At 38.0% G+C, this 19,921-nt stretch overlaps 5 protein-coding genes across 5 annotated transcripts; 3 read left to right on the top strand and 2 right to left on the bottom strand.

The window, feature by feature from the left end:
- Positions 1-3,850: 3,850 nt before the first annotated feature.
- LOC145238300 (uncharacterized) lies at positions 3,851-5,534 on the top strand. The gene is made up of 2 exons (XM_080101428.1): positions 3,851-4,099; positions 4,578-5,534. The coding sequence occupies exons 1-2, from the start codon at positions 3,899-3,901 to the stop codon at positions 5,445-5,447; spliced, it is 1,071 nt and encodes a 356-aa protein (XP_079957554.1). The 5' UTR covers positions 3,851-3,898; the 3' UTR covers positions 5,448-5,534.
- On the bottom strand, positions 5,533-9,824 carry LOC145238299 (beta-glucuronidase-like). The gene is made up of 6 exons (XM_080101427.1): positions 9,111-9,824; positions 8,936-9,047; positions 8,654-8,836; positions 7,761-8,579; positions 6,610-6,807; positions 5,533-6,117 (listed from the first exon to the last, which is right to left on the bottom strand). Exons 1-6 carry the CDS (start codon positions 9,395-9,397, stop codon positions 5,728-5,730), a joined length of 1,989 nt encoding a protein of 662 aa, XP_079957553.1. The 5' UTR covers positions 9,398-9,824; the 3' UTR covers positions 5,533-5,727.
- An 894-nt stretch (positions 9,825-10,718) lies between these two features.
- Positions 10,719-12,079, top strand: LOC145238301 (PRA1 family protein 3-like). Its single transcript, XM_080101430.1, has 4 exons — positions 10,719-11,105; positions 11,311-11,394; positions 11,492-11,625; positions 11,682-12,079. The coding sequence occupies exons 1-4, from the start codon at positions 10,921-10,923 to the stop codon at positions 11,816-11,818; spliced, it is 540 nt and encodes a 179-aa protein (XP_079957556.1). The 5' UTR covers positions 10,719-10,920; the 3' UTR covers positions 11,819-12,079.
- Positions 12,080-13,338: 1,259 nt separating this feature from the next.
- Positions 13,339-15,031, top strand: LOC145238302 (signal peptidase complex subunit 3-like). The gene is made up of 4 exons (XM_080101431.1): positions 13,339-13,522; positions 13,590-13,660; positions 14,240-14,432; positions 14,603-15,031. The coding sequence occupies exons 1-4, from the start codon at positions 13,380-13,382 to the stop codon at positions 14,727-14,729; spliced, it is 534 nt and encodes a 177-aa protein (XP_079957557.1). The 5' UTR covers positions 13,339-13,379; the 3' UTR covers positions 14,730-15,031.
- A 437-nt stretch (positions 15,032-15,468) lies between these two features.
- LOC145239069 (beta-1,3-galactosyltransferase 1-like) lies at positions 15,469-18,163 on the bottom strand. Its single transcript, XM_080102355.1, has 3 exons — positions 17,941-18,163; positions 16,025-16,463; positions 15,469-15,663 (listed from the first exon to the last, which is right to left on the bottom strand). Exons 1-3 carry the CDS (start codon positions 18,150-18,152, stop codon positions 15,469-15,471), a joined length of 846 nt encoding a protein of 281 aa, XP_079958481.1. The 5' UTR covers positions 18,153-18,163.
- Positions 18,164-19,921: the final 1,758 nt, after the last annotated feature.

Genomic DNA, 19,921 nt, shown 5'->3' with positions numbered 1-19,921 from the left:
AATGAGGACGAAACACAACTATTCTGCGCTATAGCTGTCTGGTAGATAAACATTTTTTATTGTTTAACGCATACCGTACGACTTCGCGTGACGTCATAAAAGATTCGGTTGATTCGGCCGAATTTATTCGGCAAAACCGCCGAATATTCGGTTTCGGCCGATTCGAAATTTAGCCGATTCGGTACATCACTAGTTTTAAGCGACTTGCTCCATACATTGAACACCAACATACTTTAGGAAAAACAAAAAGCTCTGAGTTAAAAACGGTTGGTTTATTTCGATGCACGCTTTCAAAGTCACTAGAATTTTGATTCCTGATTGGTAACATTATTCGAATTGACCGTTGCAAAACGAACAAGATAATAAATTGTTTGTTGAGCGTTTTTTGGCATTGTCCATCGCCTTGTCAATATCAACTAATTTATTGTGTGTTTACAATACTAAAGCAACATGAATAAAAATGGAACTATATTTGTTTTCACTCGACAGGTCCTGCAGCTTAGCCCCAACCCTATCTCATTGGTTAAAAACCCGCACATCACCAAGCTAGGTTCTTTACCCAACCTCGATTTATAGGCTACAATTCATACAGCCTTATTCATTCATTCTAAAATTCACATTTAATTTCATCGTTGGGAAGCTATTGTCTGTTCGGCGGTTGGAATAATTTACGTGTTTATATTTAAGCCTAAGTTCAAGTCACATAATTCTAATTGTTACACTGCATATGTTTCTATGCTATAGTCGTTTATGTAGGCAACACGTACAAATCTGTCTGCTTTCTGATTAAATATGGGTTTATCTTGCACAAATCACTATTACTCACAAAAATGTTCGCACGCGAAGTCATTACCACGTGGAAATAACAAGTAAAAACGATTTGATGCACATAAATATCGCATACTTTTGGAACGACTACGTTTTACGTCCAATAAATATAAAGTAGAAAGCGTTACTATCCAAACAACAATGGGACAAAGCTATTGAAAATTATCAAAAGAACGTGATGATATTATCAAGCATTTTTTTGATCGATATATATTTGTAATGTAGTCGATTCTTACGACATCTTGGCGTTTACAACTTGGCGGAACGCTTAATTGACAAGCAACCGGTCGTTTTACCAGAACCGAACCGTTTCGGCTTTGTTTTAAGTAAACATTGGTTAAACCAGAGTTGTAAACGGACCTGAAATGGAAGCTCAAACCCGGCCCGAACCCGAATCGTTTTTGAGAAGCCCGTTTAGGCCCCAAAGTTTGATTGACATGCCTGTTAATCGAAGCCTCGCCTCAGGAAAGACCAAGACAACAAACAAAATAAACAATTGGTCTTGAACAAGGCGTTTATTTAAGGTTGTTTGACAATGGGTCAGGTCCAGCAACTGGCTACTTATCTAGTTAATTTAAATTGATGCAAAAAAATACTGACACACAGATACTATATGTGATAAGTCATCTTGGGTGATTTAATTAGCTCCTAATGTATGGCGCTACAACAACACATTTTTATTACAGCCAAATCTCGATCAATGCGTTTTGCAATTAGAATTATGTCCCGTTGTACATGGTCCATTGAACTAATTTATTCTTCCCCAAATAATCGCAGTAGCAAGTTTTGCTTTGATCAGGGCAAGTGATCAAACATATCCCAATCCATTAAGACACACAAGGCATTGCGGGTGCAAACAAATCATCGTGAGAAAAGCAAAGCGGCATCCGTACAAGAGAGTCCAAGGAAAGGATAATAAGACTTGATGAGATACAAGATCAGATGATATAAGAAGGAGATTACCTTCGCATGCTGTGGGCGTCCTGTCACTGCGGCGACGGATATATTTCCCTTTGTAGTAGGGAAGGAATTAAGACACAAGCTTTTTGGTCAAGTAATGCAGTCGCAAATATTTTGGCGACCCAACGTTAATGAAGCATAATAATAATAAAATCCTGTATTAAAATGTGGTCTAAGTTTTTGTAATATTATCTCGTGATGTTTAATTTTACACATCTATAATTTACCGCATGGTAAAAAGGCATCTATTTTTAAAAAATATATATACACAAAATTTTCATTTCAATCCAAATATGGTAAACAAAACAATTAGGTCCCAGAAATTTTCCATTGTGTGTCCAAAATTAATCCCAGCATGAATACTAGCTCAAAATTTCGTTTTAACGTTAAATGTAAAAATGGCTGGTTTGCTTTGTTAATTAGCTATTGGACATTATATCTGACATACCAAAATAACAATATGGGAAAACATTTTTAACTATTGGAAACGGTAAAAAATAATTGGATTTACATTAATTTAAAAGAATTAGGAGAAACATTAAGTCATTCGTTCTGAAGACTTCGGGATATTTTGCCCTACAATCATTAGTACTAATTATCTTATTCAAATAGAATGTTAATTTCATAAAAAAACATTAAGTTATTCGTCTTTAAGACTTTGAGATATATGTACTTAATATATTTCTCCCCAACAGCATCATTAGTATCTTATTCAAATAGAATTGTTAATGTTTTTGTTTTGTTTTTTTTAATCAAAGAAAATTAACCTTGTTTTTCAGTAACATTATTCGCAGCAAAACCTAAGTATTTACCTTGTGTTTGGACACGAGACGTTTGCCGTAAAAGTACCAACTGTCGTTTCTTCACAAATCGAGGAAACAACTAATGGAACAATACGTTTCACTTTTCCAACAAACGTTTTTAATTTGTAATCCATATGCGTTTTCGGCGCCCAAACAGATTTGACTTGTTGTCGGCGTGGTTATTAACATAATCGAAGTCGAAACGCCCTCATAATCTGCCGACAACATCGCGTTAATGCAGGAAAAACGTATTAGCCCACATTGCACTGTATTCGAAAGGCCAAAAAGGGTTTCCGCAGTCCCTATAGGATATCATATTTACCCTATTGATTGAGCTCTATACAAACAATTAAACACCATCAATCCGTCCACTTTACGCTAAGAACTCCCGCCTGCAAAGTATCGTGTGAAATCGTAAGCTGGTACATAACGCGTGTAGATCGATGAGGTTGGCATGCAGCTACGTTTAGTTCCCCTGGCGAACAAATCCGCATTGCGGGAAATTTTTGTATTTGGTGCCGACCGCGAGGTGCGTTACAGCAAAGCGAAGTGTGTGCGTCGGTTGAGTGATCGATGGCGTGAAAACAATAGCCGGACAATGCAGCTCGCTTTATGATGTGGCGCTTTGGGGAGGCTGGTGCAACCATGGGCGATTATTCCACACGTAGAAGGATATTCCAGTTGATGTCGGAATTTTCCCATGCACGCCGCGCCCCCAGATCTCGTAATTTACTAATCCATCTCTGTGCGCCGCGCTGCTAGATGAGAGCGGTGCCGGCTTAAAGCGGCTTTGTCGCGCTGATCACGTATCAGGGCTAATTTATTGCATCGTTTAGATGCCAATTACATGATCCTGCCGGCAATCTAGCATGAAAAAGGCATCGGGCGCTTTATAATGACCGCAGTTGATTGCGGTAGAGCAATTGGCATCACGCAAACGCTTGTTTGTGTAGTTCTGCTTGTGCTGTATTAAAACGATATTGCTGATTGATATATGGAATAAAGTAGCAAGGTATTGAACAAAATTGCAAGAAAGGTTAAGTTGAGGTACAGAAGATTCAAAAACTACAAAGAGATATTTGTAGTAACAAAATCAAATATTAGTAAGCAGAATGTTAATTAGCTTGATGGTCAGATATTTTTTAAAATTTTTTGAAAGATATTCAATTTTGGTTTAAAAATAATTGTTACAACAAAAACGCCAAAATTTTAAAACATAAATAAAGAAGTTTGACCAATAATAACCTTTACAATCAGCTTGACACAATCAGCTTTTCTTTTCTTTTTCAGCAGTTGTAGTTTGTAAAATGTTAAAAGGTGTAATACACGTTCGTGAAATGCAACTCACCAACAGTAACAAGGGATCAGACGAAACTTCTGTACCGCATTCATTTTCAATTGAATCTCTAATAAAAAGCGACTATGTACCTTCAGCAAAAGTGAAAACGGATCAAATTGAACTTGTGTCCCCGCCTCCTTACGAACATTGCAGAAGCCCTGAACACCTGGTAAGAACGTAGTCTTATTTGATTTTAGAATATGTAACCTATCTGTGTCAAACTCAAAGCATCAAGTTATCGCAATGATAAAGTTAGCTACCCACAGTTTGCACTGTTTCGACATATGGGGTCTGGTTACATTAGCCTACAGTTGAAGTCTTGTCATTATAGCTTTACTGATAGGACGTTACATTTTCAAACAGCGTATAGGCTACAGTCTGCACAACTTTCCATTTTATTTATGATTACTATATTTTCAGTGGAAATAGTTGAAAATTGTGCTCCATGTACACAATACGACTTGAAATTTTTTTCGGTCAAACGTTTGTTTAAGGCGTTAGGCCCGATTTGTTTCGGTGGAAACCGATTTAGACAGTGTTTTAGCTCGAAGTTTTTGTGTATAGTCTACCGTTTATGGAGGTTGGTTAAGAAAAGTATTATTTTTTTGAAATACAACTTTTTTACTACTTCGGTCCTTTTCCCACAGTCGTCCATTTCAAACGACCGTCGCGTACCGCATCACAGCGAAGAAACAAATTACATTTCGCCAACTTCCCAACGAGACGAGCGAAGAATTCGTTGGTCACCGAGTCCAACAGCGGAAGTAAATGGATCCGGTAGCGACGATGGGGAGCCCTCTCAATCTAACCACCGACAAACGTATCCGGGTCATAACCAGCCTTGCAACCAGCAACAATTTCTGCCACCCTATTGTCAGCAGCAGTTTAACCAAAGAGCCGCGGCCGCTTATGCAACTCTGTCGGCCCTTGGAATGCACGGTGGAATGGCTGTAAACCCTACCGCTCCAAACTTGGCAAATTTAACTGATAAAATTTCTCAGCAATGGCAGTTGTACCAACGAGGCATGGACCGTCAGCATCTACCTGCATCTACACAGCAAATCATGTACGGTTTACAGTACCCCCACTTTTACGGAGCACCCTCGGGAACGCCCTCTTTTCCACTTGCTTACAACGATTTTGGGCCTTCAGTGCCCCATCAGGACGCCTTGCAAAAAAGGCTTTCACCCATTTTGCGTGAATCTTCGCCTCATCAGGGATACATCTCATCTGATATTGGAAGAAGCAGTTCAGATCTTTGTGAGCTGGACGCACAAGACTCGGCGGATAAGAAGCGAATGCGGACCGCTTTTACAGGACTTCAGTTAATCGAGCTCGAACGTGAATTTCACTCAGATATGTACCTAACCAGACTGCGTAGAATTCGAATCGCCCACCATCTTAACTTGAGCGAAAAACAAGTAAAAATCTGGTTTCAGAACCGCCGAGTCAAGAAGAAGAAAGGTGATAAACCGGATGGCCAGTCATCTCCTTTTGCTGAAACCGAACAAGCCTAAGATTTTGTGCTGTGTCTTGACCCTTTTCATTTTGCTCTCCGTATTTATGCCTTCAATTGCTACTGTCAATATACCAAGTTAAAGCGACTTTTTTCTGTTAAATTTTGTCAGACTCTACAGTATAAACACTTCGGACACACGTATTTAAAAAGAAGATATAGGGTTGTTTAATTGTTTTAATTGCACAAAACAACAACAAAATATTCAAATACAGCCTACATGCACAGTAATTTCAGTTTGCAAATCGAGAACGTTAATTTCCTGCAACAAAACACAGTAATCAAATTTGTATCACTATTTTGTCATCCTCTAGTATTTCCGTTGTACGAAGGTGCGAAACCGACGTGTCCGTTTGATTCCGTAACGCGTGATACCGTTCTCTTACCACGTAGGCCGGCCATTTTGGTTGGCGTTCTCTGGTCATTAATCCCTTGCGATTGCCGTCTGCTCTGGTCGCAGTTTGAGCAGTGTTAAAATCCGCAAAATTCCAAATCATTTCACCCACCAAGTACGGCCCGGCTCCCGTTCTTAGCTGGTCGTAAACTTTAAAATGCTGACCGATGACGTCACACAGATATTCTTCTGTGTACATAACCGAGGGGTTGGCGTGAAAACCTGAAATTGCTCCGGCACCCCACTCCATGTGAATGATAGGTTTGTTAGGGCGAGTCTGGAGATACGAAAACATTAGCATAAAGTTTAAAATCGGAAAGATCACAGCACCACAGGCCCACTAAAAGCATTACACCGAGTCAGCCGGTCACCAAGCATCCCATATGGCAAGGCATAGGCGAGAAAAATCTAGTCTGCGGTGGGATTCGAACCCACGAATAATTCCCAGTTACGAATTATTGTTCATCTCATCAGAAAGATAAAATGTTACACCATACGACACAATAGTTACTTATTACTGATGATGTGGCCTTCATATTATTGATGATGGCATGAGCATTTGCCGAAACGTTTGAAAACAAAGCATGTCGCTTTTTACGTCAATTTGGGCCGTTATTTTCATCATTAAAGTTATTAATGCATCTAGCAATAGCATGACTGCGAACATTTAAAACAACAGTCTTAATGCGATGCCATTTCTATGGTATCTATACTGCTGGTTGAAATTAAAGGAATGTGCACAAAATCTAGAAGTTTAATTCGAATTCACCTGGTGCCAATGTTCTATGTAATCGGTCAAACGTGGAACTATGACCTCCGTGTGACCTCCATCATTGTACCACCCTTCATATTTATTGAAAGAAACCACATCCACAAACTGGGTTGCCAGATCTGTGTTGTAAGGTGCGTTACACACAAACGTTACAGGCCGGCTCGAATCCAAAGAATGTGTGTGCTCAATAACGGCCTAAAAACAACGATGTTTGCATTTAGAAACAAAAACGGAATAAATTACGAAAGTTTTATCAATATCACAAAAATTGTGTGATTGTTTATGAAGGAAAATCTACTAACACCACACCTCACTGCAGCAGTGGCGTAGCAGCCACTTGGCGGTTCTGGCTCCGCGCCAGGGGCGGCAGGCTGCAAGGGGGCGGCAAAATGACTTAAGGGGACACTTCTGGATAAAAGTCAATATTTTTCAAAAAACGTGTTTTGTTCTTACAAAAAAAAGAAATTATATCAGGATTCTGAATCTGTAAGCCTTTTTTATAATTCAAATTATTTATTTGTCAAAACTCACTTCAAAGTGAGGCACCTAAGACCTTCAGGGGCACCCCCAGTTGTAAAGCACACAGAACATGGTTGTCTCTTACAAACACAAGTCCCTTGAGGAAAAAAAATAACTCAAACAGCTAGATTCAACCATTTCCAACAGGTTTTCGCGAGAATCTGATCTTTGTTTTTCTGGTGAACTCAGTATCAGTGAGGTTGTAGAAGTTCTGAGACGCGGCACATTATTTGTAATTGTTGTTTTTTAAAAGGTTGCTTGAACATGAAACTATTTCAAAATTTGCTGCAGTCCACTTAGGGCGGTATTTTCAACGAAAGCCAGGGGCGGCAGCATATGCTCCTACGCCGCTGCACGGCAGATCCACATATAGCTAATTGCATCTCTAAAATGCTCACAGTTAGGGCTATTAAGGTCAGGCTAAGGTATTAGCATTTACAATTCGATAAAACTAGCAAAAGAACTTGATACTTTGGTTTTTAATGTAAACTTATTGCATCCTAACCCTACCCCTCTTTTGCTGCTAAATATTTGCGCCACCTATCCCAAATTAGCTAAATGTGGGTCTACCTTAAGGTATGGTGTTAGTAGCTATACCGTTTGTGAAAATGTAGCCTACACTTTCTTACTTTGAAATAGTCTTTAGCAGGGGGTAATTGTGATTCGGGTTCATTTGCAACGGACCACATAACCACAGCAGGGTGGTTTCGGTCTCTCGCGACGAGTTCATCCATCACCGCTAGATGGTGCTGCAAAGTAGCGTTGACGAAATTATCGGCCGAGTGCATTCCCACAGCAGGACATTCGTCAATAACCACGATTCCCTGCTCATCGCATAGCTGCATAATTTCTTCGGCGTAAGGGTAGTGGCTAGTACGAAAAGCGTTAGCTCCAAGCCAATTCAATAGGTTAAAGTCCTTTAAAATCATAGGCCAATCAAAACCCTTTCCACGGACATCCCAATCTTCGTGTTTTCCGACTCCGAGGAAATAGAATGGTTTGTCGTTGATAAGGAAACTTGTGCCATCAATTTTAACGGTACGAATTCCTACTGAAAGTCTATAGACATCTGTTTGTACATTCGCATTGTCAAACTTGGTCGCTAGGCTTGTGTATACTACAAGTTTGTACAAATAACCGACATCGGCGGAACTCATTCCAACTGGCCACCACAATCTGGGATTATTTACAGTTAAAGTACCACTCATTCCAGTGGCATTGGCAACAACGGTTTGCTGTTTGTGGTCCATCAGTATCACAGTTACATTGTAAGCTGCATTTTCCCTTTGAACTGAATCAACTACGTCAATTTTGTAGCTTACTTGAGCACTGTTGCTGCCAATATCAGTGGTAATGACTGTAATATTGCGAACACAAACCAAAGGCGTTGTGTACAACTTTACTGGACGATGGATGCCAGCATAGTTAAAGAAGTCGAACTGATAGGTCTGAACATAAACAATACATTTATTACATACGTACTCCAATGTCTTAAAAACTTTTTTCATATAAAAACCTATACCTGCAGTTGATAGTTTGCTGGGTAACCGTTGTCAGTAGAAAAATGTTCAATTTTGCCTGGAGGTAGTGTATTTGGGGTAAGCGTGTTGTTTACTGCAACGGTCAACCGGTTTAGTTGACCAAACACAAGATGATTGCTTACATCAGATTCGAACGGCAAATGTCCCCCATAATGCTCCATTACCTGAAACGATGTGAAATTATTTTCGCAGCTGCTGTGTATCGGTTGTAAAAATCGACCTAATTAAATTCAGCAGAGCAAATATTCTAGCAAATGTTTAACCTTTATCGAGTTGAGCCACACGAAAGCGGTATAGTGTGCACTTCCAATGCGTAGCCACTCCCTCGTCATTGCATCGCTCCATGTTGCACTGACATAAAACTCAGTCTCGTACCTGGATTTATAAATTCATAATAAAAAACGTTTACTAATATGCCACAAGTTTCATTTGACCTACCACACCCATCCGCTGAAATCCCTTAGGTTTTTGTCTTGAGTGATATCGTTGTAACTGGAAGGTACGGGCATATCTATGACAGGGCCATTTTCGCTCAACGGTTTGGTCCACCATTTGTCTGTAAATCCTTGCTTACGATCAGTGGAGTTATCCATGCGAAACTTCCATCTGCCACTTAAATCCTTTACGTCCCTGGACTCCGATTCGCGTGGGTATAGAATTGCAAAACAACCATTCACAATTATTATTGCTATTACCCAGAGAGAAATACTATTTCTAGCAATCATATTTGCATCGCTGAATACAAAACGTCGCTGAATACATGTTACAAAAAGACGCTTGGTGGTTTAGTAACATATATCATGGTTTTGTTTACTGGTGCCAAAATTTTAAAACCAAAAACTCTGTAAAATCGAAAAATTAAGTCAACTATTTTAGGAAAACGGTAATTCTCCGAAATCGTCACGCTTGATATGAGCGGAATCCCTTCAAGTTCCCGGGAAATCCACCAGAAAAAATAAACTTGCCTATGCGCGTCGTTAAAGATATTTAGACAAGGACAAAGTGTTTAAAAACGCACTAATAATACGCCTGACTTTAGCTGTGTGCTCCTAAGTGTGAGTAAAATCGAAATTAGGTGTTTAGAAACAACAGTTTTTCAGACAAACTATGTTTAACATATTGCTGCAGAGCTTACCACACCACTGCGGTCTCGGTTCTTTTTTCTCGCACGATTTGCTTGTCAAACAATAGTGCCAAAATTTGCCTTTTTCTTGTCACGAGTCTCAGTGTTTGTGTGGTTTGGATAAGTAATATCAATGTTAAAGTGTTTGGGCTATACTGTTTAATGTTTATTCAAATGTACTGTATGTCAACAAGCCAGATTGGAAAATTTTATTTTTGCGCGGAGGATATTTTTTTCGTCAAAAAAACTGCGCGGATTTTTGCGCGGAATCACATTTTCTGCGCGGATTGATAGACTTTTGATTGACAGGTGGATGTAACGATAAACGCAATTTGTATGTAACGCCTGCAAGACTATCCAGCCGACAAAAAGAACAACTAATCAAGTAATAAACACGACGAGTCTTCAGTTTTGCTCTATTGCGCACGCAGTTGTTCTGCTAGATTCTACAATTTTTCATTTTCATAACGATTCAAACATTTTGCTAATTTGTTTTGTGGGGATAGTTTATGATTGCCAAACTGCTCTTAACTGTTTTTAATTATTTGTCATGCAGAAAACATTATTTTACGTAACTTGCCCAGCCGACAGTCACTTTAATAGTCAAACTACGTCCTAAAAATACAGATAAATGTACTTTTAACGACTACGTTAGCGAAATAGAAATGTTATTTCAAGCGTGACAAACGGTAGGTTTCGATGTGCTTGACTGATTTACGTGGATTGTTCGCGAAATAAGGCTTGTGACGACATAGAACTTCATTGTGCAACGAAAATATATAATTTTAAAGAAAGTTTATTATAGTTACCTACGAAGTTGCGCGGACAACATTTTTTGCGCGGATTACACGTAAAAAGCCTAAAGGATTACAAGGGGAAATCCAAAAAAAGGCCATTCTTTCCAATCTGGTCAACAAGTACACTGTATATAATAACTGCAGGCTGTACATACTAGAATACTTGAATCAGCACAATTTTTTTCAAAGAGTTGAATTAAATCAGCACAACTTTTACATAGTTCTGTCTCCCAATGTTTGTTTAAATGTAATCTTGCCATTGGTTTATTGCTAAATTTATGACTGGGATTACAGGTGTTTTCATACAGTTTATTCTAAAAAGAACAAAATGACTTCCAATGAGCTGCAGTTGGCTCCTTTCAGAAATATTGATGACTTCTTGTTTGCAAGTGCCAGGTTTGCTCCACCCAATTACCAGGACAAAGAAAGAATGAACAACAGGATATTGCAAAACCTTCTATACTACCAAACAAATTACCTATGTGTTGCCTTTGCAGCATTTTGTTGTGTGCTGTAAGTTTGTTGTTTTTGTGCTTGTAAGTTTTCTGGTTTGCTTAGACAAGTGGTGACTGTTTGGTATATGTTTTCATAAACATTACATTATGTGTAATATTATTAACAAACTTATAACTATACTTTATTTTTTAATATTACTACATTACATTATGTGTAATATTATAACAAACTTATAGCTATACTTTATTTTTTTGTACTTCAGTTATTTTCAACCTCTGGAAACTCTAATTGGGGCAGTTTTGGTCCTTGGAAGTTCACTGGTTTTCATATATGTTTCTGAAAACAGGTGTAGTAAAGATTTCCTAAAATTACATCATATTGCCACAGTTTGTATTTTATGCACACAAGTGAGCTGTAAGTCATTTATTTTTCCCTTTTTTCAGACACAATGTGGGAGTGTTTAAAAGAGACCATCCAAATTTGGTTGTTTTCGGAGTGATTCTTTCATGCAGTTTGGTTATGTATACTCTTGGATCAATCATGGTGTTTCTGTTGAGCATTGCTCTTCCAGTGCTATGTAAGTATTTTTTGGTTTATATTTTGTTGTTTACTTCAACCTACATTTTATTGCAGTGGTACTGTTACATGCCACATTTCGAATGAGAAACTTCAGAAACAAAGTACAGAACAAAGCAGAAGCTATTGGTTTAAAGACAACTCCAATGGGTGTGATATTAAAAGCATTGGGTCAGGAAACTCTTTCTTTCTAAGAGTTTGTTATTGTATAAACGCATTGTGTACATTTCAGTATTATGTTGTGCATTTGCATTTGCACATTGCTTCAATATATGGCGTGTCTTTAAACCTAAAGTTTTTCATCCTAACCTGGTACTGCCCAACATGTAAATAATGATATCGTAATGGTCCAAAAGTTCACGTTATGCAACGTTTAAGAAACATGTGAATGGTGCAATATTCAATTCGTTGTGCTGGATCGTAAAGCCGTCGTGACAATAAATATGCGTAATGTATTATATTGTGAAGATGCCGCTGTTACGTTCAGAAAAGCCTAATTAATTTTAGTTCAGCGCTGAAATTGTTAATTAAACCGGAACCATTCGCCGGGTTAAGGCTATCCGCGTTTACGTGTGTAGTAGTCGTACAATACACAACAGACGAGCTTGTTGGATGATTGATTTGTTTTACTTTATCCATTATCTTCGTTGGGCGGGCAATGCCTGCTAAACGCGTTATGCTCGCAAAGAGTCCGATGTCGCAAAGCTTGCAGCCCTACATCATGTTGCCAGTCCGCACGATCATTTTACATCATCTTTAAGGGAACTGGTGAGACAATTAAGGTTTTCCAATGAGATTCTTGTTCTACTGGTTTAGAGCAATGCTCCTTCAATTTCTGGTTCAGGGAATAGTAACTGATCAAAACGGGATTAAAACTAGAGACATTGTGACCAGTGGCGGGATTAAATTTTTTTCTAGCTGGTTCTATCACAAAAGTCATATTTTTCAGCCGGTTCTGTTACAAAAAGTCCATTGAGAGTAACCAGTAATGCAAACCGGTTGGCTGATCTCGTAAAATTTCGTGATACGGTTCTATAGAGCCGCTGCGAACCGACCGAATCCTACCACTGACCGTGATCATATGGGGGTGTTTACTCAGGTTTCAGTCAAATCAGTGGCGTTGACAGGTGAGGGCAAACTTCCAAATGACATTTTTCGTGCTGTCGTATCACGTGACTTGATCCCGGCCCTTATCTCATTTTCTCCTGAAAACGAAATTATCCAATGCGGCGAAGCAGTGCTGGTGTGGCGTTTAAATTCCGAATCTGACTGTAGTAAAAGTTTACTGTAAAACGCATGAAAAGTGCGGTGGTGATTTTCTATGCAGAGTGGTTAGCGGATTGATATTTGATTTTGTGATTAATGTACAAATAATATTGTCTTATTGGCCACAGGACACAGCTTTGGTTACTTAAATTTCGTCTCATGGTATATTTAGATTTAAATATACTGCTATTCATTTTAGTCCTTGCTGACAATTTTGTTTCATAATTATGTGCATTTACTGGATTGTTGACATATTTTCAACATTTATCGATATCTGTTTTGAGGTATACCTTATATATAAGTTGGGGGTAATATATTACATTTGTATCTTCTATCTATGACTAACATGGTTTATTGTTAATGTATAGACACCACTGGTTATATTGTGTTCCTAACTTTTACTTTCACACTTAATGCTGTTTCCATTCAAATATTCTATTTGTTTCAGGGTGTAAATTCCATGCATAACAGAAACTAAAGTGCCTAAAAATGAATACTTTCTTGTCTCGATTAAATGCTATGTTTGCATTTAGTCTGAGTGTCACTGCCGGTGTTACATTCGCCTGCTTTCTAACAACACATTTCAATGACAACCGGGAGGATGTGAGCATTGACATCAATCGGATAATAGTGTAAGTTACTTTTGTTGTACTCTTAGTTTTTTTTCAAATGAGGTTTAAACTGTTTTTTTGTTTGCAGTAAGAACATGGAAGAGTTTTATGTTGGCCAAAAGCATGACTTGGGACATCTTCAATTCAGTTTAAAAGCTAGTATCCTTTTTTTGTGAATTGTGCTGACATTTAAACCTTGTTTCAAATTTGACGCTCTTGGGTTTTTATGTTTGGGTAAAAAGTAAAAAATATACATAGGTAGATTTCTAAAATATTAGAAAAAAATATACATAGGTAAAATATTAGAATGTTCTAGGTTCAGAATTTTAGTCAAACTGAAGTAAATCAGTACCTTATTGAAATCGATGTTTATTTTAAATACCAGCAACAGACAAAGCTATTGGTGCCGATGTCATATGTGTATACATATCAATATCCTGTCTCAAAGCCCCAAAATTGCACTAAACATTAACAAAGAACAAATATTAACATCAAAAATGAATAGTCAAATGTTTAATACTACCTATTGTCAAACCAAGAATTACCAATTTTTATGGTGCATAATTTTGTATCTCTTTCCTATACGAGGTATTTTTCTAGTGAATTGTAAGTCCTCATGGTTGCTCAATGCCCATGAAGCAAAAAATGTATTTTATGTGGGTTATACCCCTTTGGTTGAGTATATTCAGTGCTTTTTGAATCAGGGAAAAAGTTTGTCCTTGACCATAACAAATTAAGACATGACCCCAGTATTTAATTGGAATTGCAAGCAGTTGTTTCTCTACCTTCTTGCTGAATATGAAACCACTAAGAACAAGGTTAACCAAGTTGTACTGTGGGACAAAATCATTATGAGAGGTCAAGATGCAAATCTTAATATTAACAAAATGAATACCAAGTATTACTTTTTTGATGATGGTTCAGATTTAAGGTAAGCCCAATTTTTAAATATATAGGAAAGCCACCTTTCTAGTATATAGCAAATTTTGAACACCTGTGCTATATATGTTAAACATTCAAAAGTTTAGAAGTTGAAACATGAATTTAAATACAGCACAGTATTTTTACCTTTATAAAAAATAACCCAAAATGTACATACAGGGGTAGAAAGGTCACTTTGTCTTTACATTGGAATGTAATACCCAACTCAGGGTATCTATGGAGAGTCCGTGGGAATGGAAACCTTACCATCACAGTTCCTGATGCTTACGGGACCTCAAGAATTTAGACCTGTTGCAATACATTTTGTGGTGTGAAAAATGTTGGGAATGTTGTTTGTGCTTTGGTTCAATGACCTTATGTGCAGTAGATTGCATTCCAGAAAATCCGGAATTTTTTGCAGAAGTGTGTGTCGTTTGTTGCTTTAAATCCTTAGTGCTATTAAATACTGTTGCTGGACTTTTTCAGACAACAAACAAATGTTTTTAACTGTAAAACTGTTATAAGATTGAAAATCCTTCTTGTCTTACAGTATCAACCTGGATTTATCTGTTTAAGGGGAATAAAAACAATCATGCAACGGCGGCCTTACATGTTGTGTTTTTAACATTGCTATGCACTTAAGCAGTGGAGACAAGCAACTACGTCGTTTCTTGGAACCAAACTATAGTATAGTTTATGGTGATGGACAAACCAAGCCTACCTTAACTGACCAAATAACCCAGGCCAGTGCACAGGTCCAGTATACAAATACATGCCCAGAAAATGCAGCGAGTACCGCATCGAAACTTTGTGGGCAGCAGAAACGTTGAAGAAAGAAATGTATACACAACTATTGACTTGCATTTTTATTGTTGTAAAACATAATACGCATAAAACACTTTTTCACACAGTTGAAACAATGAACTAATAATGCAAACTTCTGATCAACTGCCACAAAAAAGTTTTTCGCAATTCTTTATGCAAAAAGCGTTCGCCAGCACATGCTGTTTCCAAGAGCTTGTCCGCGTGGCCATTAGATATAACATCTAATGCTTGTATACAACACAAGTTCCGTTCGGACTAATGTCAACATCCCACACTTTATACCTATCGTATATCAAATCCGTAACGTTGACAGGTTTTTCGGCAATATTTCCCCACATATGCCTCACTATAACGTCTTCAGGGTCTTTTTGGTCGTGTATAAGTTGAAAGTCGTTGCGCTCAGAGTGGGGGGCAGGCTGCAAAGGAAAGACATGCAAATCGTTAAGTCTGCCTATTCAAAGTGATTTGTTGTTGAAGGTACGTTCTTTCTGAACCATTAATCTTTAGCAAATACCCACAATTACACTACCATACATTGACAATGGTGCCTTCAATATTTCTTTTGGTCGATGATTTGCTAAGTTATATCATCTGGACTTATGTACCAAGCCAGTAAAACCCTTTTTTTCATTATTTCAAAGGATACCAAAACGTATGCTTACTTATATTTACCACAAAGCATGTAGTAGGCTATATTTTCCCCCTGAGATCTAACCGGCAGGTTTAGGACAGTTTTACGTTTTAAAATTGCAAATTTAATTTCATATTAAGACGTACCATTATGTTGACGTCGCCTCTTCCCAGTTTTCTGCGCATAAAGCCGGTCACCCATACATCGTCCAAGTATAAGCTTTCCGTACGCCGAGATACTTCAAACAGCTGACTTACCAACCGCACAGGCACCACATACATGCCTCCTCGACAATAACAAGGCCACGTATCGTTTGGATACCATTCCCTCGGCATGTACCATTTACTCTCCTGTCTTCGGCTCGGTACATCTTTGTCCTGATAACTGTACGTGCATATGATAGGAAGGTCTCCGTAACAAGGGATTGAGTCTTTGGGTGCAGTGGGTTTGTCGTAGGTCTTTATGTGAGCGACAAGGTTAGGAACGTGCACCAGCATGTCGTCGTCTACACTCGTGTATATCGCATTTGCATTCAATGTCATTGTGGCCCATTGCATTCCGGCTACGACCTTCTCAGGAACCAATCTGATAATAGAAAATATTTTGTTATCCAGAAAATGTTAATTGGTATGTCTGATGACCAGAATTAAGACCAAGCAGCGTTAACTTGAGGCATGAGAATGCCTGCATGCAGTGTGGCACTTTTATCCGTTTAAGCCCCGAGTGCGGTTAACATGTCTTCGCAAGTCTGTATTATTGACGGCTGACCGCAGGATTCGCTCACACGTAAATGAGATCTAAGTTGGGTTTAAACACCAGTACCTACCTACTGCTTTCTACTTGCAGCGTTGTCTTAATAGCAAAATTTCTAGGTCTGTAAAAAAGATAGTTTTTTGGGGTTTCAAACAGACCTTAACCCTTTACCCCATCCTCCACTTTTACAAGTTTTTTGTCCCAAACAAATTTTGATGTATTGTACCTAGACGTAAGGTACCTGCAGGTAACAAGGCCCCTTAAAAAACTATTGCGCATAACTAAAAAAACATTCAATAGTTTCCGCCCAAATTTGGCATGGTGGTTGTAGCGGTCAATTGTAATCATCCATCAGACTTTGAAGGCGTTTGCAAGATTAGTTTTTGTATGATGACAGTTTAAAAAAAATAAAAACTTGGGCCTTAATACATACCTATGCTGTTAATTAGGCCCAACATTTTTATGTATTTTTTAAAGGTCGAGAAATCAATCAGACTACTTTATGCTTTGCGTCGGTCCAAATCAAGTTTAACCAAGCAACGTTATTAACTTTAAGACATATAACTGTTAATCTGAAGGTACTAACAACAACGAATAAACAACCACTTGACAGTTGATCACCAATAAAGCGAAATGAAAGATCACATTCCAAAAACTTAAAAAAATACTTATTATTGGAACTTTCATCTCTCTAATAAAGCAAATAAGCAATTTTTTGCATACCAGTCGCCTTTGCTATAAAAAACACTATCGAAAATGACAAAAATTTGTTGGGCCTTATTGCCAGCAATGGCTGACAAACGAAATCCTAATAAAATTCATTTGAGGTAATTCTTTTTTTCAGATTGGATAACGCTCCAATTGAGCTAAAATGACCCCTTTCTGATATATCCTAATAAGATTTCATTTCGACAACAAAACCTTTTTATTTTTGTAACAAATTTTTTTTTTTAAATAATAAAAAGCTGTAAAAAAACACTTTTGAATTTGGATTGGTCGTAGAAACTAATACACAGAACTTACAGGTCCAAAACTTTCCAAATCATTGTAAGTTTGAATAAATCTAAAAATTATATCGAAACGGAAACATTTTTACATGTATACCAAAAAATATGAGTAGTGGGCCTTATTACCTTCCGGGCCTATATACCTTCAGGTACCTTAGATGGTACAACTTAAGCTTGAGGCACGTATTCGTATATAGGCCAAGTTACAGCACAACCACAATGTACTGTTGATCGCAAACTAACACACAACCCCATTTTTGACACATACAAATTCTGTACAGCTACAATTCCAACATAATTACCCTGCACTGTCCAACTGATTCAGCAGCAAAATGTCGCCGAACTGGTCATTTTCTCGCAAAATTTCATCGTTTTTGAGTTTATCCCGCGAAAGACCCAGTATGAATACAATTCCGAAGCGAAATTTTCCATAAGCTTTAATCGCGCCCCATGTATTCCGAATTGCATTTCGACGATCCTTGTTCGCCAGCCCGCTTTTCACAAGATGCACCATCAGCGAAGGTACATCAGCTGAAATTTAGACCGCATAAAAAAGTTAATGCCAACCTCTTGTTAAAGATGCCTGTTATGAAGCCTTAATAGGTAAATTTCCATTGCTTTTTTGGTGTACACATATTTAACCCGCAATTGTTTGCCAATGCTATTTAAAACATTAAAGCTTATCCACGAACACTTCTATGCGCATTCATGCAACGTACGCAAAACATTGTTGTAATTGATACAGCAACCCTTTTGACAGCAATGGGCCCTAACCTTGGTTAAAATTCCTGAGGTTTCACGACGTGTTTAACAAAATTTCCTAATGGAACAAATTCGGGAAAGAAATTTCGGAAAAGAAGTGTTGAAGTGTAATAATAATTTAATCATATTTACAGGTACATGCTGGGAATGATGTTTTATTATCAGCATGTGTAGTGTTTCAATTTATATGCGGGTGTTTCTTAACTGTACCTGGTGACATTCGGCAACTCTTGAAGAATATTTTAGCATCTAGTACTCCCCATGGCTCTACCACAAACTTTGCAAGCGGCCTTCGTTCTTCCATGTCCAACATATATTTGCCACCTAAGCGAGCAGCGTTCAATGTCTTAGCCCGAGTTGTGTACTGAAGCGGAACACAGGGGCGTTGTGGTCCTGAAAAATATGCAAGTTGTACGAAAACACGTTTATACTGGCGCTAGTAATAGCAACATGAAATTTTTGACATACGTGCTTCTTGCAAAGCATACAGTGCCGAAAACAAATGTCAGTGACCATTGTGTTTTGTTAAATCAAACAAACTGAGCGCTTAGGTAAACGCCAAATCGTCAATGGGTGCTCATAGTGTTAACGGTTTTAGATATTGACAGTGCATATAGCCTACACTTACTTCGCAAAGGTTGTTTGTCGTTGATATTGGAATACTTCAAATCATAATTCTCAATGCCTACCTTGTTGTCGTGGAATCTATCAAAAAGTTTATCATTAAACTTTGCAATAACTGAAATAATGGTTTACTAAAAGTGCGCACAAAATTATGACTTGTTTATGTGACCTTTTAGCCTACCAGACATTTTAGTGAACAAACTTTACAGAAAAAAACAAATGCTTACCTTTTTATGTTATCCAACTGCATATTGATCCAGTAAACAAACAAAGAGGAAAACAGAATACAAACCAAAATCTGCCATCGCCTTCTCACACTAAATCGTCGACAAACTTTATCCATTACTTTAAAATAATTTACTAGTACTACACCCTCTTAACCACTATTGCCAGCAATCGGCACCCTAAATGGCTGATGAGAAAAAGGGATATTGTTTCGTAACAAGAACAGAGTAACTGTCTGTTTGAAGACTGCGGGTATTTCCGAGAAGACGTTTTTGCCACTTTTTTTCTCTTAGAGCCATGGCAACGGTACCTCAGTAAAGCAAATCCTTTCCGCTCCTGCGACTGCCTGCTATCTTTAACACGTTAGCTTCAACACAATACAGCTTCACGGATTGTAGTTTTACTCGTCTCTGCAAAACAAACTTTGGTTCAGTTTTGCGTTGCGTGTCGATTGATACTTTTCAAGGTATTTTGGATTATTTAAGACGTACCGTATTTACTCGATTGTAGCCTAAGCCACATGTTAAGGTGTCAAGAAACGTAAGCCTCGGTCGATTGTCAGCCACATTTTGTGATGTTAGGTACTATTGTTTAATTAAACTTCTTTATGTAGCTACATAGCCCAACTGTTTGTCGAGTGTTTGTCCCGCAAATGATTGTACCAATCACAGC

The sequence above is a fragment of the Phallusia mammillata genome, chromosome 7 (genome assembly GCF_965637545.1).
Source record: "Phallusia mammillata chromosome 7, kaPhaMamm4.hap1.1, whole genome shotgun sequence".
Lineage (NCBI taxonomy): Eukaryota > Metazoa > Chordata > Ascidiacea > Phlebobranchia > Ascidiidae > Phallusia > Phallusia mammillata.
This window is presented reverse-complemented; position numbering and strand designations above follow the sequence as displayed.

Excerpts from the sequence above, each read along its gene's own strand:
- LOC145238300 (XM_080101428.1), top strand. The coding sequence starts at position 3,899 with ATGTTAAAAGGTGTAATACACGTTCGTGAAATGCAACTCACCAACAGT. Across the intron at positions 4,100-4,577 it reads GCAGAAGCCCTGAACACCTG|TCGTCCATTTCAAACGACCG; the intron begins GTAAGAACGTAG and ends CTTTTCCCACAG.
- LOC145238302 (XM_080101431.1), top strand. The coding sequence starts at position 13,380 with ATGAATACTTTCTTGTCTCGATTAAATGCTATGTTTGCATTTAGTCTG. Across the intron at positions 13,661-14,239 it reads TCAATTCAGTTTAAAAGCTA|ACATGACCCCAGTATTTAAT; the intron begins GTATCCTTTTTT and ends TAACAAATTAAG. Across the intron at positions 14,433-14,602 it reads GATGATGGTTCAGATTTAAG|GGGTAGAAAGGTCACTTTGT; the intron begins GTAAGCCCAATT and ends ATGTACATACAG.
- LOC145239069 (XM_080102355.1), bottom strand. The coding sequence starts at position 18,152 with ATGGTGCATCTTGTGAAAAGCGGGCTGGCGAACAAGGATCGTCGAAAT. Across the intron at positions 16,464-17,940 it reads AATCAGTTGGACAGTGCAGG|ATTGGTTCCTGAGAAGGTCG; the intron begins GTAATTATGTTG and ends TTCTATTATCAG. Across the intron at positions 15,664-16,024 it reads GAGGCGACGTCAACATAATG|CCTGCCCCCCACTCTGAGCG; the intron begins GTACGTCTTAAT and ends TTTCCTTTGCAG.
- LOC145238299 (XM_080101427.1), bottom strand. The coding sequence starts at position 9,397 with ATGATTGCTAGAAATAGTATTTCTCTCTGGGTAATAGCAATAATAATT. Across the intron at positions 8,580-8,653 it reads CAGCAAACTATCAACTGCAG|ACCTATCAGTTCGACTTCTT; the intron begins GTATAGGTTTTT and ends GTTTATGTTCAG. Across the intron at positions 6,808-7,760 it reads CTGCTAAAGACTATTTCAAA|GCCGTTATTGAGCACACACA; the intron begins GTAAGAAAGTGT and ends CGTTGTTTTTAG.
- LOC145238301 (XM_080101430.1), top strand. The coding sequence starts at position 10,921 with ATGACTTCCAATGAGCTGCAGTTGGCTCCTTTCAGAAATATTGATGAC. Across the intron at positions 11,106-11,310 it reads GCAGCATTTTGTTGTGTGCT|TTATTTTCAACCTCTGGAAA; the intron begins GTAAGTTTGTTG and ends TTTGTACTTCAG. Across the intron at positions 11,395-11,491 it reads ATATATGTTTCTGAAAACAG|ACACAATGTGGGAGTGTTTA; the intron begins GTGTAGTAAAGA and ends CCCTTTTTTCAG.